General features: G+C 30.3%; 2 protein-coding genes across 2 annotated transcripts; both read right to left on the bottom strand.

Moving 5' to 3' along the window:
• Nucleotides 1–4562: 4562 nt before the first annotated feature.
• On the bottom strand, nt 4563–7482 carry LOC113386987. The gene is made up of 5 exons (XM_026624745.1): nt 7295–7482; nt 6665–6797; nt 5295–5619; nt 5113–5244; nt 4563–5035 (listed from the first exon to the last, which is right to left on the bottom strand). The coding sequence occupies exons 1-5, from the start codon at nt 7480–7482 to the stop codon at nt 4563–4565; spliced, it is 1251 nt and encodes a 416-aa protein (XP_026480530.1).
• Nucleotides 7483–10671: 3189 nt separating this feature from the next.
• On the bottom strand, nt 10672–16112 carry LOC113376928 (tyrosine-protein kinase Src64B-like). Its single transcript, XM_026617041.1, has 5 exons — nt 15937–16112; nt 13877–14087; nt 13131–13372; nt 12035–12622; nt 10672–11941 (listed from the first exon to the last, which is right to left on the bottom strand). Exons 1-5 carry the CDS (start codon nt 15962–15964, stop codon nt 10704–10706), a joined length of 2307 nt encoding a protein of 768 aa, XP_026472826.1. The 5' UTR covers nt 15965–16112; the 3' UTR covers nt 10672–10703.
• Between the last annotated feature and the right edge of the window lie 1258 nt (nt 16113–17370).

The raw sequence follows: 17370 nt of genomic DNA, 5'->3' as shown, positions 1-17370 counted from the left end.
ATTTTATTATTTAACTTTTTTTATTTTATTCGAAGTTTTGTTTTTTTTATCAAACATTTTGTTTACATTTTTTTCTCGTTTACTCACATTATTTAAATTTAATATATATATATTCTGATACTTTTGCACTATTATAATCTTGTATAATTTTGTTTTTGTTTTGTTTATTGAATGATGGCCATACTTACAATATCGTTAAATAATATAGTTGATAAATAAATACAATATAGTTAAATTATTTATTGCTTTTTTAACTTCCCGTAGGGTAGTTTATAGTAATGAGACGAATATCGAAAATGAAAATTTTGCATATCTTCACGTTCAATAATGGATTTAATTAATTTATCTATTAATTAATTAATTCTCAAAAATATGTTTTTTAAGAGTCACCATAGATGTTTTTGGCGCTAATTTATGATTTAAAATTGATTATTTTCTTGACCAATGTAAATGTTACTTATTTCCCAATGTAAATGTTCGATAATAAAGAAAAAATAAATGTGAATATAATATTTACAATTTATATTGAATTCATATAAAATTTATATCAAACTATTAATTACGATCGAGCTGATCGAGCTATGTATTACCTAAGATATTATCAATGAGTTAAATTCTGTTTTCTATATGAATTAAATAATATTTTTAAATATGGGTTAAAATAATAATTTTGAATTTGGGGTAAATATTGTTTATTTATATTAATCTTATATTGGTTTTCAATATAATTTCAGAAAAAAAATGTATCACCCCCACATTTAAAATTCATATTGAATTTATAACAAAAATATATCAAACTATTAATTCCAATCGAGCATATGACTTTTTAAAAACTTTAATCATGATTTTGGTGCTAATTAATTATTTAAAGTTGATTTTTTTCGTAACCCTTATAAAGACCACATATTTCCCAAGTTCGACAATACTGAAGAAACGAATCGTGGTTGCCCAGAAAAAAAAAGCAAAACCCCCACATTTAAAATTTATATTGAATTTATAAGAAAAATGTATCAAACTTGTAATTGCGATCGAGGATATGACTTTTTAAAAGCTTTAATCATTACTTTGGTGCTAATTAATTATCTAAAATTAATTTTTTTCGTGACCTTTATAAAGACCACATATTTCCCAAGTTCGATAATACTGAAGAAACGAATCGTGGTTGCCCAGAAAAAAATGCATAACCCCCACATTTAAAATTTATATTGAATTTGTAAGAAAAATGTATCAAACTAGCAATTGCGATCGAGCATATGACTTTTTAAAAGCTTTAATCATGATTTTTGTGTTAATTAATTATCTAAAGTTAATTTTTTTCGTGACCCTTATAAATACCACATATTTCCCAAGTTCGATAATACTGAAGAAACGAATCGTGGTTGCCCAGAAAAAAAATGCATAACCCCCACATTTAAAATTTATATTGAATTTGTAAGAAAATGTATCAAACTAGCAATTGCGATCGAGCATATGACTTTTTAAAAGCTTTAATCATGATTTTTGTGTTAATTAATTATCTAAAGTTAATTTTTTTCGTGACCCTTATAAATACCACATATTTCCCAAGTTCGATAATACTGAAGAAACGAATCGTGGTTGCCCACGAAAAAAATGCATAACCCCCACATTTAAAATTTATATTGAATTTGTAAGAAAAATGTATCAAACTAGCAATTGCGATCGAGCATATGACTTTTTAAAAGCTTTAATCATGATTTTTGTGTTAATTAATTATCTAAAGTTATTTTTTTTCGTAACCCTTATAAATACCACATATTTCCCAAGTTCGATAATACTGAAGAAACGAATCGTGGTTGCCCAGAAAAAAAATGCATAACCCCCACATTTAAAATTTATATTGAATTTGTAAGAAAAATGTATCAAACTAGCAATTGCGATCGAGCATATGGCTTTTTAAAAGCTTTAAAATCATGATTTTTGTGCTAATTAATTATCTAAAGTTAATTTTTTTCGTGACCCTTATAAATACCACATATTTCCCAAGTTCGATAATACTGAAGAAATGAATCTTGGTCGGCCACAAAAAACTTGGATTTCGCCCACATTTAAAAATTATGTATAATTCGTGTAAAAATAGAATTAGAGGCGTAAATCAGATGGAAAACATGTTTATTATTTGTAATAAACCATATAAAACACTTTTCCGATGAATTTTCCAAATTTTCCATAATTTTGAAAACAAATATTGTCCGGTCCATTTAAAGACAAGATTCGAATATTGCGCCACGATATTTTACCCCTCTAGCCACGATACATTTCTACTAGGGATACATCGAATGGCTTTTAAATTTTTGAAATCTACCCAGCCGTTTTCGAGAAAACGTCGATTTACGGCAAAAAATCTGATCACATACACACACACACACACACACACACACACACACACACCCACACACACATACTTTTTCCAAATTTGATCTCATTCGATTCAGAATGGCTTGAAACGTCGAGAAAACATAAAATTAGCGAATCGGATTTTTGATGAAAACATAAACTTCTCCTTCGGGAAGTTAAAAATGTATGTGTGTGTTATTCTGAATCGATTCTGAAAATTCAAAAACCTTTCGGAAGATATTGGTTGGAAATCGACCTGATTAGGTTTTGGTAAATTCGCTAACTCAATATCTTGTAATCTTCTTATGAATTTTTGTATGGCGATAGATATCATGGTCTTCTAGAAATATTACGGCTTTACAAGTCGTTTAATTTAAAAAAATCACCAAAAATTGAACAAAATATAGTAGCATTTTGTGACGTATATTAAAATTAGAACTTTCTCGACGTTTTCTCAGAAACGGTTAAGTCGTATTCAAAAATTTAAGAACCATTCGATGAAACTTGATAAGCACTCGCGTTGGTTAGATTTTTTATACAATCGGCTGAGACGTTTCTTTGTAATTAGCACAAAAATGAGAGATCGATTTTAAAAATGAGAGAGAAATCGATTTTAAAAAATTCAAATCTATTCGAAAGATATTATTTGGTAGTAGTCCATATGTTTTGGACAAAGGTCGGCCGAGCCTTTTCTTCGTAATTGACTGTCAATTTTTTTTTTCGATTAAAATTTAACGCCCTACGGCAAGTAGTTTAATTTTTAAAATTTATCATATTTTGAAACAATAGTCAGAACTTGTGTCAAAAGTTTCTTTTGTGACATGATGAGTCAAATATTGTCAATTCATTAAAATTTCGAAAAATAAGCTAAAATTTTATGACATACAAGTGCAATATAACTAAATTAATTACAGATAATTTTTTAGAAGTGATTGAGAGATATCAATAAGAAATCGTAATGTTAAGATTCAATTGAAAGCGAAAACTTTAATATAGAAATATACAGTTGAAAATTTAATCTAAATATCTAAATCTCAATTTCGGTTGATCAAGTCAATTATTACACATTTCTGGAAGTTCGTGCAACTTGCCTTAAGGCAAAATGCCACTTTCAACTAGTTTTTAATATATTAGAGTTATCGGAAAATTGTTATTGATAACTTAGAAGGATATTTTTGAAAAGCAAAATGTAAACACAAAATAGTGAAAAAGAGTAAGGATTTGCGTTTGCTTATAGCACTAACATAAAATAATATATTTTTTTGAGAATATATATTTTTATTGTTTTTTTTTTTGATAATGACAGAATAATGAAACCTCATGACCATCAATAATCTATAATTTGTTTTCGAACGTTTTTTTCTAATATTAAACATAAATACTTAAGCATAAATTTAGTCTTTCAAATAACTATTCTAATATGCAAGAACGTTCCGAGTTATTACTTAGGTTTATTATGCATTCAAGTATTTTTCCGAAACTTGGTCTACCTGCACCTTTCCAACTCCAACATTTAGTCATTACACTGTAAATATCGTCATCTGCATAACGGTTTTAATAATTTATGCAGCCACTTATAGTTTATATCGTTTGAAGCTTGAAAATGATTGAGATATTCAGAATCCGAAAATATATTATGAAGGATCACACCGAAACTCCACACGTCCGATTTGTGAGAAAACTCCCGATTTCGCAAAACTTCAGGAGCTGCAAACTTAGATAAGTCGTCTCGTTCAGATTCATGACAATTGTATGATTTTATTCTGGAATGCCACAAGCCTGATATTTTTATATTGCCCGTAATAATATGTACTATTACGTTTCTAGTCATTAGTTGCCGATGAATGATCTTTTTCTCTTCTAAGTAAGTCATACCTCTGGCTATTTGCAAAGAAATTTCATACCTCTTTAAAATTGTTAATTTGCTGCTTTTTTTCAGATATTCAATCAAAGTGCTGCCTTCCATGGATATAGATAAAATATGTATATTTTCATATTCTACAAAAACATCTATCAGCGTGACCAGGTTTTATGCTGAAGTTTTATTAAATCTCTAAGTTCCGATATAATCAATTCGTCTTTTATATTTCTGAAGTTTGACTTTAAAACATGCTCTTCGATTATTTGACCCCTTTCTGTGTAATAATTTACAGTAAGATGTGATCTTTTTGTGCGTTGAATTTGGTTGCTTAAGGTTTCAAATTTTTCTAGCAAATTTGTATCTGTAGCAGAAGATGTAGTGCGACTTGCTTCATGAAATCTTTTTTCTTCATCTCGTATATTATTATGTGATCAGTGGAAACAGATGGATTCATTGCATGGACTTCTTGTAATGGTCTATTTGGAGAAAACTCTGGAGACAATGTTTTATCAGTCGATAGTATTTTCTTTCGCCCTAAACCACTTTCTTCGCTTGACAATATATCATTTATTAGACCATGGTTCTTATTTGAAGTTTCATTCTGTCTTATATCTACCTTCGGACATGGAGCAAGTGTTTTTTTCGACTCTTCTCCACATAATGTATTATAAAAATTCTGTGAAAATGTTTTTCTTGCCGTTTCACTCTGTGACAATTGTTTTTCTTGTAGTTCTTCATCGCTCTGTTCTTCGGATGTTCCACTATCAGCAAACGTTATCTGTTTATTTTGTATCTGTTTGTTTTGTTTTCTATAATAATCTGTAAAGATAGTAAAAGATATAGTTGATTTTTTAATAATTTGGGATTAATAACATATTTGTATGTTTGATTGATACCTATACGCATTTGCTTATTTGGCGGTTGTTCTTCTCGTGTACCAGCAGATGTTGAAGGGAGTTCACCAAACATTTCCTCGATGGTTCTTCTTTTCAGATTTGGCAAATCATTATTATCAAGTGAGGACTTTCCTTTACTTTCAACTTCATTTGGTTGTGTACTTGCAATATTTTGTATATACTGGTAGAAGCATCAGGCGAGATCATTTCTGACGATATTCTTGGAGGTGATTTTTTTAATATTAATGTATCTCTAGAATCTTCATTGGCAGTTTGAATGTATTGATGATCGTCGTCATCGTCATCAGAAATTTCTACGGGCTCGAACGGTAAAGAAGGGTTGCAAACCACTTGTTCTGCCTCGGAAGCATTTAATCCATCTGCTATTTTTTCCAAGGTGTTATTCGTCCAAAACGATTGATCAGTATTGCCAAATGCCATTCTATCTGAATTTTGCAATTCTTTGTTTGAGGCTTCTATTGTTGTATTCTTCTTGGCGCTTCTGTCCTTTTTAGAAATCGTTTAATATGAGACGTTATTATGGCAGGCTCGGACAACTTCAAATTTTGCACAAGACTGTTGGCTGGAAGTACAAATGTTTATTCAAAAATCAATATATAAAGGTATTTCATATGTTGATCAAATATTATTCATATACAACATTCTGAAAAAAATGTCGATAGTTGGTATTCTGCTTATTATTATTAACTTTCCGTAGAGTAAGTTATTTAATGGGCCGAAAATCGGAATTGAACATTTTTTCAATTAGTAATGATTGGGAGAAGTGTTTATTAGTTTTTGGCAAAGCAGGCCCAGCCATTTTGAAGATCGGAGCTAAATAATGTAAACAATGGCAATTTTTGAGAGAACTAACGTTCCGCTTTACATGATTCAAAGAACTTTCTGCTTGTCTTCACAAAATAATTTGATTTTGGAAAATTTTTTTTTTTTTTTTAGTTTTTTGTATATCGACAATATTTCATATTTTATTTTTTAATTCTGACTATAGTTCTAATATACTTTACAAATAATTTCAACTCTGCAATTCAGTTTATAGAATTCCACTTACAGCTAGTTTTTTTTTTTAAATTGGTCTTTCTCACGATATAGTTTAGTGGTTTGAACGAACATTCTAAGATCTACGAAAGTGGTAAATCTTGATTTTTGTTGATTATCTACAGATATGCAACTTAACTTAAAAGCAAATGCCACTTACATATGGTTTATAGTTGCCTATATTTTTGTTATCAAATACTTTAGAATGATTCTGTTGCTGTCAACAAACTACTGGTGGCTATTTAGAAATGGAAGTATCTAATCTTAGGCGTTCTCAGAGATATATGTTTATATTTATAACTTTTTGTTCATAATATTGTTTTTGAAATGCGGAAATTAAAAATTGTATATGTTTGATACTTAATACACTTATAATTAAATACATACTTTTATAATACCAAACGAGTGCAGGTAAGCTTGCAAATGACGCTGCTTCCCCTATATCGGGAATGTAAAACCTTCCTTTATCATTAATTTCGATATCAAAATGCCTTACATTTTTTATTGAATCTAGAAATCCGAGCAAAAACTTTTTGTCTCCGTTTTTCAAAATTAGAAAGCTATGTGATTTCTGTTTCCCACTTAATATCATCTTTATTTGTTCCCATGTAGCGCTTCCTATATACCAGCTGAAATTTCAAAATATGTCATAAAATTTACCAACTATGTTATTGTAATTATGAATTAGAAATACTGTAGAATTTTAGGGAAGGGCGGGGCACAAAGGTCCAATTTGACGTTATTGTACTAAATGAACTTTCATAACACATATCAAACGTATCATAACAAGGTACTATCATATTATCTACAGTTAAATCTCCAGTTAGTTGCTAATTATATAAATGTGTTTTTACAATGTTTTAAAATTTGTCACCTGTTCCTTTTTACTTGATAGGCGGGGTAGAATGGAGCTGGCAATGAGCAAACAGATCCAATGTCTTATTGGATAACTGTAGTTATTGAAAAACCCTTTACTTGTTTCTGATATATTGGTGGTGGACTTTTTCACCCGCAAACCTTAAGCCCCGCTCTAACCTATTTAAGAGTCTATGTTTTCATAGTAATTACATGACTTCTTTATCATATCATGGTAATTAGTCAAGACATCATTATTATATTTACTTACTCTTCATTTTCAATTCTTCCATATTCGACCACCAATGCTTTTGGCACAAGTGCTTTTTCTCTCGTTTGCAGATTCATAACCTCATAATAGCCAGGTTTAGGATTTTCATTCAGTAAATGCATTTGGTCGCCTGCGTCGAAAGAAAAGTTTGTGCCTTCGATGTCGAACGGATAAAGAGCTACGACCATCGTATTTTGGAATGATTTGAAACTGGAATATAAATATGTAGTGAAAATACGGACAAAAAGGGCATATATGAACAAAACGACACGGTGGCTTTATTAACTTCCCGTGGTGGTAAGTTATAATAACGGGCCGAAAATCGAAAATAAATTTTTTGCATACCTTCACGTTTTGAAGGTTTCAGAATTTTGCCATACCTCAGAAAAAATAGATATGTGTGTGTTTTGTGGGTCCATATTTTTTCGTCCACGCTTTTGGGCCAAGTCGGTTTTGAAATAAAAATCAAATAATTTTTACTAAAACAGAAACCTGATTTAGGTTAATATTCATTGTATTATCAATTTAACAACTTCAGAGGTTAAAACCAATTTGAAATTTTATTTCAATTATCGATGATTTTGCATTTAATAGATTAGTACACAAAACTGGAAGCTTCAGAAAATTTCTTCTTCTAGTGCCTTACTTACATGCATCATCTTCTTCGTGTCTGCTCATTTTGTTGATGTTCTCTTTGTTTTATATTGACAAGTTTGATCGACTTTACCATTTCTTATTAGGCACTACAATGAGTTAAATTTAAAATTACAGAGAGGTTTTTCAAACATAAGCTCTTTATTGTTGTGAACATACGCTTAATGCGATATACAGTACGCTTCCTACATTTATAATAATTATATCAAAGTTATTATCGATTTGCTCGTTTGATATAGATAATTGATATTATCGTGCTAATCGGCATGAGCGTACCATTAGGTATGTTTTTCTTTTTCTGAACATTAGTCTTCATTTTTAAAAATAAATGATTTAAATTTTTCATTTAACTTTTTAAATATGTCGAGAAGAAGGTGACATTCGATATTTATGATTTTTTTTGTGATAAAAGTAAAATTTTAAGTGTAGCATTGTAGAGGCAAATCTATTTTGGACTTCTTAAAATGTCATACAATTCGTCATACTAGGATATTCAGTAATTGTTTTGATGTTATCATATGGCTTTTTAGACGAATATCAATCCAGTAGTTATACAATACACTTGTGAATAATTACCTGTTCGAGTACTTAACACTTAGCATGCGGGCAACGTATTTTTACATTTTTTGCAGTATGTCACTGGAGCGCGGGTCACGTAAAAATAACTATTTAGTAGATTTGGTGTGGACACCTGCTAACCACTACAAATCAACTAAATACGTATAATTATATGCATGTGTGACATTATATGCGTGGTGTTTGCATTTTTTGCATTCACGCTTTGCATTTTTGTTTACAAGTTATGATTGTCGAGATACTCGGTCTTTTGTTGAGTTATTTCGTCTTCAATCGAACTCCTAGCTCCAGAACGTAATAGTCGTGTTTTGTCACTTTGAGGCTTTGTTTTTTATTGTTGATTACAAATTGATAAATTGAGCCGTTGTAACAAAGATAGTGAAGAAATATGCGTTGATAGATTATTGGACTTATCATATGATAGTGACTCTGAAAGTCAAGGTTTCGAAGAAAGTGACGATGATGATATTATTCCACGTTCTCGAGTGTTGGTTCAAAGAAAAATTTCTGAAAAAAAATTTCATCAACGTTTTTAGCCCGTTATTCTGAATCGATTTTGAAAATTCAAAGCTGTTGGAAAGACATTGGTTGGAATCGACCTGATTAGTTTTTTTGACGATAGATACCATAGTCTTAGATCATACTAAAATATTACGGTACTACAACAAGTCGTTTCATTTGAAAAATTCGTCAAAGTTTGCATAAATTAGTATCGTTTTTTTGGTGTTTGTCAAGATTAGAACTTTCGTCGACGTTTGCTCAAAAATGCCTAAACCGAATACAAAAATTTAAAAGCCAATCGATGTATTTTGATGTAGATCATCTTCTCTCAGTTTTGTGCAGCGATCTATCGAGCCGTTTCTTTGCAATTTGGAACTAGTGGGGTGCATGACATCATGCCTTAAGGCAAATTGCCGTAACTTCCCGTACTATAATTAAAAATCTTGGTACGGAACCCAAAAAAATTTACACAAAATGTGTACACATTATTAAATCTCTATAAAATATATGATAATTTGATCTCCAATAAACATATTTGACCGCCATATGAAATTTTTTAAATTATTTTTATTGAAAGTCCATAACCGCTGTATCTGCCGTCCCAAAAATTTAATCAGTTGTTCATCTTGTCAATAAAGTAAAATGTTTTTTGAATTATTAAGATCGGACGCTCCGTTCTCTTTAAAACTGAGTTACCGTTTTTGGCTCTTTTTGCACTGCATTTTCCGAACGGCTAGACCTGCCTTTGCCAAAAACTGATCAGCACGTCTCCTTATCAATACGAATCGAATGTTTTTTGAATTTTTTAAATCGTTTGACCGTGCTCGGTCTACGAAACTTGTATCCGCACACACACACACACACACACACACATACACCCATTTTTTCTAAGGTAGGCCAAAATATTCAAAAACCTCTGAAACGTAAAAATATATAAAAAATTTCATTTTCGATTTTTTTGCGATTACTATAACTTGCCCTACTGGTAGTTAAAAGTGTTAAACTCCCGAAGGGCAGTTATAGTAATGGGCCGAAAATCGAAAATAAAAAATTTTGCATATCTTCGCGTTTTGAAGGTTTCTGAACATTTTGGCATACCGCAGAATAAATGGATGTGTGTGTGTTTTGTATGTCCGCATTTTTTCATCCACGTTTGCGGGCGCATGGATCAACCGATTTGAATGATTAAAAACATTCGATTCCTATTGATTGGTAGATGTGCTGATTAGTTTTCGGCAAAGGAGGTCCAGCTGTTACGGAGATACGGAGCAAAGAGGGCAGAAAATACAATCAAGTTTTTGAAAGAACGGAGAATTTTGTTACGCTAATACAAGTTCAAAGGAGTAAAGATTTACGTTTGCTTTCATAACACTAATATATATATATAATATATATAAAATAAAATATATATTTTTATAATATATATTTTTATTGTGTTTTTATTGATAACATAATAATGAAACATCATGACCATAAATCATGATTAATGTATATAATTCAATTATTTACTTTTTGATTCAAGTAGGTTATATAAATTTAAACATTTATTACATTACTGTCTAAGAATATATATATATATATATATATATATATATATATATATATATAATATAAATATTAAGCATAAATTTAGTCACTTAACCCTTTCCATTCTCATATGCAAGAACATTACAAGTCATTACTTTTCGCTTAGGTATATTAGAAATTCTAGTATTTTTCTAAAACTTGGTCTGTCTGCATCTTTCCAACTCCAACATTTGGCCATTACACTGTAAATATCATCATCTGCATAACATGGTTTTAATAATCTATGACCTTTATGCAGCCACTTATAGTTTATATCGTTTGAAGCTTGAAAATGATTGAGATGTTCAGTATCCGAAAATATATTATGAAGGACCACACCAAAACTCCACACGTCTGATTTGTGAGAAAACTCCTGATTTCGCAAAACTTCAGGAGCTGCAAACTTAGATAAGTCGTCCCGTTCAGATTCATGACAATTGTATGATTTTATTCTAGAATGCCACAAGCCTGATATTTTTATATTGCCCGTAATAATATGCACTATTACGTTTCTAGTCATTAGTTGCCGGTGAATGATATTTTTATCTTCTAAGTAATTCATTCCTCTGGCTATTTGCAAAGAAATTTCATACCTATTTAAAATTGTTAGTTTGCTGCTTTTTTCCAGATATTCAATCAAAGTGCGGCCATCCATGTATTTAGATAAAATATGTATATTGTCATTTTCTACAAAAACATCTATCAGCGTGACCAGGTTTTTATGCCTAAGTTTTTTCAAGTCAATAAGTTCCGATATCATAAATTCGTCTTCTATATTTCTGGAGTTTGACTTCAAAACATACTTTTCGATTATTTGAGCTCTTTGTGTACAATAATATACAGTACGGTTAGATCTTTTTGTGCGCTGAACTTGGTTGTTTAATGTTTCAATTTTTTTTAGCAAATTTGGATCTGTAGCAGAAGATGTAGCGCGACTTGCTTCATGAAATCTTGCTTCTTCATCTCGAATATTATTATGTTGAGCAGTGGAAACAGATGGATTAATTGCATGAACTTCTTGTGATGGTCTATTTGGAGAAGACTCTGAAGGCAATGTTTTATCACTGGATAGTTTTTTCTTTGGGCCTAAACCACTTTTTTCGCTTGACAATATATCATTTATCAGACCATGGTTCTTATTAGAATTTTTATTCTGTCTTATATCAAGTGTTTTCTTTGACACTACATCACATAACGTATTATTTAAATTCGGTGAAAATATTTTCTTTGCCGTTTCACTCTGTGACAATTGTTTTTCTTGTAGTTCTTCATCGCTCTGTTCTTCGGATGTTCCACTATCAGCAAACGTTATCTGTTTATTTTGTATGTTGTTTTGTTTTCTATAAGAATCTGTAAAGATAGTAAAAGATATAGTTGATATTTTTAATAATTTGGGATATAATATAAATAATAATATATTTGTACGTTTGATTGATAAACTACCTATACGCATTTGCTTATTTGGCGGTTGTTCTTCTCGTGTACTAGCAGATGTTAAAGGGAGCTCACGAAACATTTCCTCGATAGTTCTTCGTTTCAGATTTGGCGACAAATTATTATCAAGTGAGGACTTTCCTTTACTTTCAACTTCATTTGGGTGTGTACTTGCAATTTTTTTGTATATACTGGTAGAAGCATCAGCAGAAATCATTTCTGACGATATTCTTGAACGTGATTTTTCTAATAATAATGTATCTCTAGAATCTTCATTGGCAGTTTGAATGTATTTATGATCGTCGTCATCGTCATCAGAAATTTCTACGGGCTCGAATGGTAAAGAAGGGTTGCAAACCACTTGTTCTGTCTCGGAAGCATTTAATCCATCTGCAATTTTTTCCAAGGTGTTATTTGTCCAAAGCGATTGATCAGTATTGCCAAATACCATTCTATCTGAATTTTGCATTTCTTCGTTGGAGGCTTCTATTGTTGTATTGTTCTTGGCGCCTTCTGTTGATCTTTTCAGAAATCGTTTAATATGAGACGTTATTATAGCAGGCTCGGACAACTTCAAATCTTGCACGAGATTGTTGGCTAGAAGTACAAATGTTTATTCAAAAATCAATATATAAAGGTATTTTATATGTTGATCAAATATTATTCATATACAACATTCTGAAAAAAATGTCGACAGTTGGTATTCTGCTTATTATTATTTTTTTTAAATTGGTCTTTCTTACGATATAGTTAGTGGTTTGAACGAACATTCTATATTATTGAAGATCTACGAAAAGTGGTAAATCTTGATTCTTGTTAATTATCTATAGGTATGCAACTTAACTTAAAGCAAAATGCCACTTACATCTGGTTTATAGTTGCTATATTGTGTAATCAAATACTTTAGAATGATGACAGTTGCTGTGAACAAACTACTGGTGGCTACTTAGAAATGGAAGTAATCTAATCTTAGGCATTGTCAGAGATATATGTTTATATTTATAACTTTTTGTTCATAATATTGTTTTTTAAATGCGGAAATTAAAAACTGTATTTAAATATATGTTCGATACGATTCTTAATACAATTATATTTAAATACATACTTTTATAATACCAAACGAGTGCAGGCAAGCTTGCAAATGACGCTTCCTCTCCTATTTCGGGAATATGAAACCTTCCTTTATCATTAATTTCGATATCAAAACGCTTTACATTTTTTATTGAATCTAGAAATCCGAGCAAAAACTTTTTGTCTCCGTTTTTCAAAATTAGAAAGCTTTGTGGTTTCTGTTTCTCACTTAATATCATCTTTATTTGTTCCCATGTAGCACTTCCTATATACCAGCTGAAATTTCAAAATATGTCATAAAATTTACTAACTATTTTATTAAAAATTGTGAATTAAAAATGCTGTAGAACTATAGGGTAAGGCGGGGCACAAAGGTCCAATTTGACGTTATTATACAAAATGAACTTTCACAACACATATCAAATGTATCATAACAAGGTACTATCATATTATCTGCAGTTAAATCTCCAGTTAATTGCTAATTATATAAATGTGTTTTTTACAATGTTTCTAAAATTTATCACCTGTCCCTTTTTATTTGATATGCGGTGTAAAATGCGACTGGTAATGAGCAAACGGATCCAATGTCTTATTGGATAACTATAATTATTAAAAGACTATTTATTTTACTTGTTTCTGAGATATCGGTGGTAGACTTTTTCACCCGCGGACCTTTAAGCCCCGCTTCAACCAATTTAAGAGTCAGTTATCATAGTAATTGCATAACTTCATTATCATATCATGGTAATTAGTCAAGACATCATTATTATATTTACTCACTCTTCATTTTCAATTCTTCCATATTCGACCACCAATGCTTTTGGCACAAGTGCTTTTTCTCTCGTTTGTAGATTCATAACCTCATAATAGCCAGGTTTAGGATTTTCTTTCAGTAAATGCATTTGGTCGCCTGCGTCGAAAGAAAAGTTTGTGCCTTCGATGTCGAACGGATAAAGACCGACGACCATCCGTATTTTGGAATGATTTGAAACTGGAACATAAATATGTAGTGAAAATACGGACAAAAAGGGCATATATGAACAAAACGACACAGTGACCTTATTAACTTTTCTTAGGGTAATTAACTTCCCGTGGGGTAAGTTTTTATAATGGGCCGAAATTTTTTGCATACCTTCACGTTTTGAATGTTTCAGAACATTTTGCCATACCTCAGAAAAAATAGATGTGTGTGTGTTTTTGATAAACTGATTTGAATGGTTCAAAAAGCATTCGATTCCATTTGATAGGGAGATATGCTGATTAGTTTTTGGCAAAGACAGGTCCAGCCGTTACGGAGATACAAAGCAAAGAGTGCAGAAAATAAAAATCTCGTTTTATAAAAGAACGGGGTATCCAAAAAAACATTCAATTTGTAATGACTGGGAGAAGTGGTAATTAGTTTTTGGCAAAGGCAGGTCCAGCTAAGACCTGAAGAAACAGAGCTAAATGTACAAAAAATGGCAGTTTTTGAGAGAAATAAGCATCCGATTAAACGATTTAAAAAACATTCTGCTTGTGTTGATGAAACAATTGCTTTTAGAACAAAAATTATTCCATTTCATTTAAAAAAAAAAATCAAAAAAAAAAAATTGTATTAAATAATTAGAAAATAATTCAGATTTCAATTCTGATTCTGGTTAAAGTTCTAAGCTCACTTATATACTTTAAGTGAATAATTTTTAACTTTGTAATTCAGTTAATATAATTCTTATAAGTATTAGACAACATTACACTATTTATAATAATCTTTTTGAAAGCATTTAATTTTCTTCGAACATTTCGTTACGGTACTGGAAGTTCCAGCAATTTGCCTTAAGGCGCGATGCCATACACCACTGGTTTAAAATTTGGATAGTTTTAATAGCGTTTCCGCGATTGTATCAGTTTTAACGTATATATGCTCAATATATTGAGCCTTCAGACGTTAATGTTATGGGTGGTTTTCTCATGTTATTGGCTATCTAATTGGACTATTGGCTATCTATCTATTGGACATCTATTGTTCTTTGTAATCACGATATTAAAATCAATAAACTTATGCCATTATTAATTTTGACCAATTTTATTGCAATAATTAGGTGTTTGATAAAATCTTGATTATCTATTTATGTTTGTTCATTTTCGGATGAAATGGCATGCTTATACAATTGTTAAAATGACATTGCACCATTTGATAAGAAGCACTACAAACTAGTTCATTCAAGGCCAATTGAAACATGTCAAAGGTGATTGGCTTTTAACTTCTACTTCAACACTATATTATTTTAGTTACTACTTAATTAAGACTATTACTGATGATTAATGAAGTTTTTGAAAAACGCTTGAGATTGATTATAACATCATTAAAAACAAAACATATAATTAAAATAAATAGATAACATTAAACAACAAAACTCCATGTAATTGTTGTCCATACATTCTTTATTTGTACATAAAATGCACAAAAAATAACCTTTGGTTTGGTGAAACTTTGCATGGTGTAAATTCTACTGTTCCAAAACATCTCATATACCTATTCTAAAGGTTTAATTTGCACTATTGATTTTATTGCCATCAAAAGTTTTATCAAAATCCCAAATAATCTTTGGCTGTTTAAATCTACTAACTTTATAGAGAAACCGGAATAAATGTTCGCAGAAAAATGATAATAAAAATCAAAAAAAAAATTACTGAAAAAAAAACTTGTTTAAGGTTAATATTCATTGTATTACCAATTTAACAACTTTAGAGGTTAAAACCAATTTGAAATTGCATTTTAATTATCGATGATTTTGAACTTAATAGATTACTACACTAAACTGAAAGCTTCAGAAAATTTCTTCTTCCAGTGTCTTACTTACATGCATCATCCTCTTCGTGTCTGCTCATTTCGTAGATGTTTTCTTTGTTTAATATTGACAAGTTTGATCGACTTTACCACTTGTTATTAAACACTACAATATGTTAAATTTAAAATTACAGAGATGTTTCTCAAAGATAAACTCTTTATTGTTGTGAACATACGATTAATGCGAGATACAGTAAGCTTCCTACATTTATATTAATTATATCAAAGTTATTATCGATTTGCTCGTTTGATATAGATAAATCGATATTATCGTGCTAATCGCCATGAGCATACCATTACATATGTTTTTATATTTCTGAACCTTAGACTTTTTTTAAAAAATAAATGATTAAAATTTTTCATTTAACATTCGATATAAAAGTAGAATTTTAAGTATCAATTCTCCGATAACATAGACTGTAACATAAAGCTAAAGCAAATCTATGTTTGACTTCTTTCTTCATATAAATTGGTAGTAAAAACTATCAAAATCTCATACAATTTGTCATACTAGGATATTCAGTAATTGTTTTGATGTTATTATATGGCTTTTTGGACGATCAATTCAGTAGTTGACCAATGCAGTTGTGAATAATTACCTGTTCGAATACTTAGTTGTACTCGAAGTAGTTGTATACATTTTTTATGTATATTTTAGCTAGGCCCACGAGAGACGATTTTTGCTTGAAATTATATTTGATATATATCAATCTGCAACTTAAGTGAAAATTTGATGTACTGCTTGATATCTGGCTGAGAGAAGTTGGTATCCAACTAGCAAACCGGAATAATTTGGGCTAGCCCACGTCCAAACCGATTTTGCCAACGTTGGCAAGTCCAAACCAAATAGCATAAATTTCATTTGTTATTATTTAATATTCAAATAATTCACTCATTATTTACAATACTTCCCTATTTGATCATCAAGCTTTGTTACAAGACTATTTTGTATGTTGCTAGGTTTAGGGTGTTTTTTGTGGAAATGGATTTAGGGTTTATATTTCAGCTGAAAGAAAGTATTTTTTGATGATCGTCCCTTTGTTAAAATATTTTTAAAATGGTACATATAAATAATCATGTGTTTCTGAACACATCATACTAGAATGTAGTATATTTGAGTCAAGCAGGGCTAAATTGTTAGAGGAACTACACTCTATAAAAACACTGATAAAACCCTTTAATTTCACATCATTATTGCAAAATTTGAACTGTTATCCTTACATAATTAGGTTTGTTAATAATAGTAAAATTAAGTTATAAGTAATTAATATAATATATATGTTACCTGTAAATTGTACATTATGTATGTGGCTAAATGTTTACCAGAGGCCAATAAAAGAAATAAACTAGCTGTAAGTGGAATTCTATCTTGAGGCAATTATGGCATCGTGCCTTAAGGCAAATTGCTGAAACTTCCCGTACCGTAACGAAATGTTCGAGAAATACT

This window comes from Ctenocephalides felis, unplaced genomic scaffold (genome assembly GCF_003426905.1).
Source record: "Ctenocephalides felis isolate EL2017-DRISC unplaced genomic scaffold, ASM342690v1 CF-g0.4_SCAFFOLD_00845, whole genome shotgun sequence".
Taxonomy (NCBI): Eukaryota; Metazoa; Arthropoda; class Insecta; order Siphonaptera; family Pulicidae; genus Ctenocephalides; species Ctenocephalides felis.
Note: the sequence above shows the minus strand (reverse complement) of the source record. Positions and strands in the feature narration are given on the sequence as shown.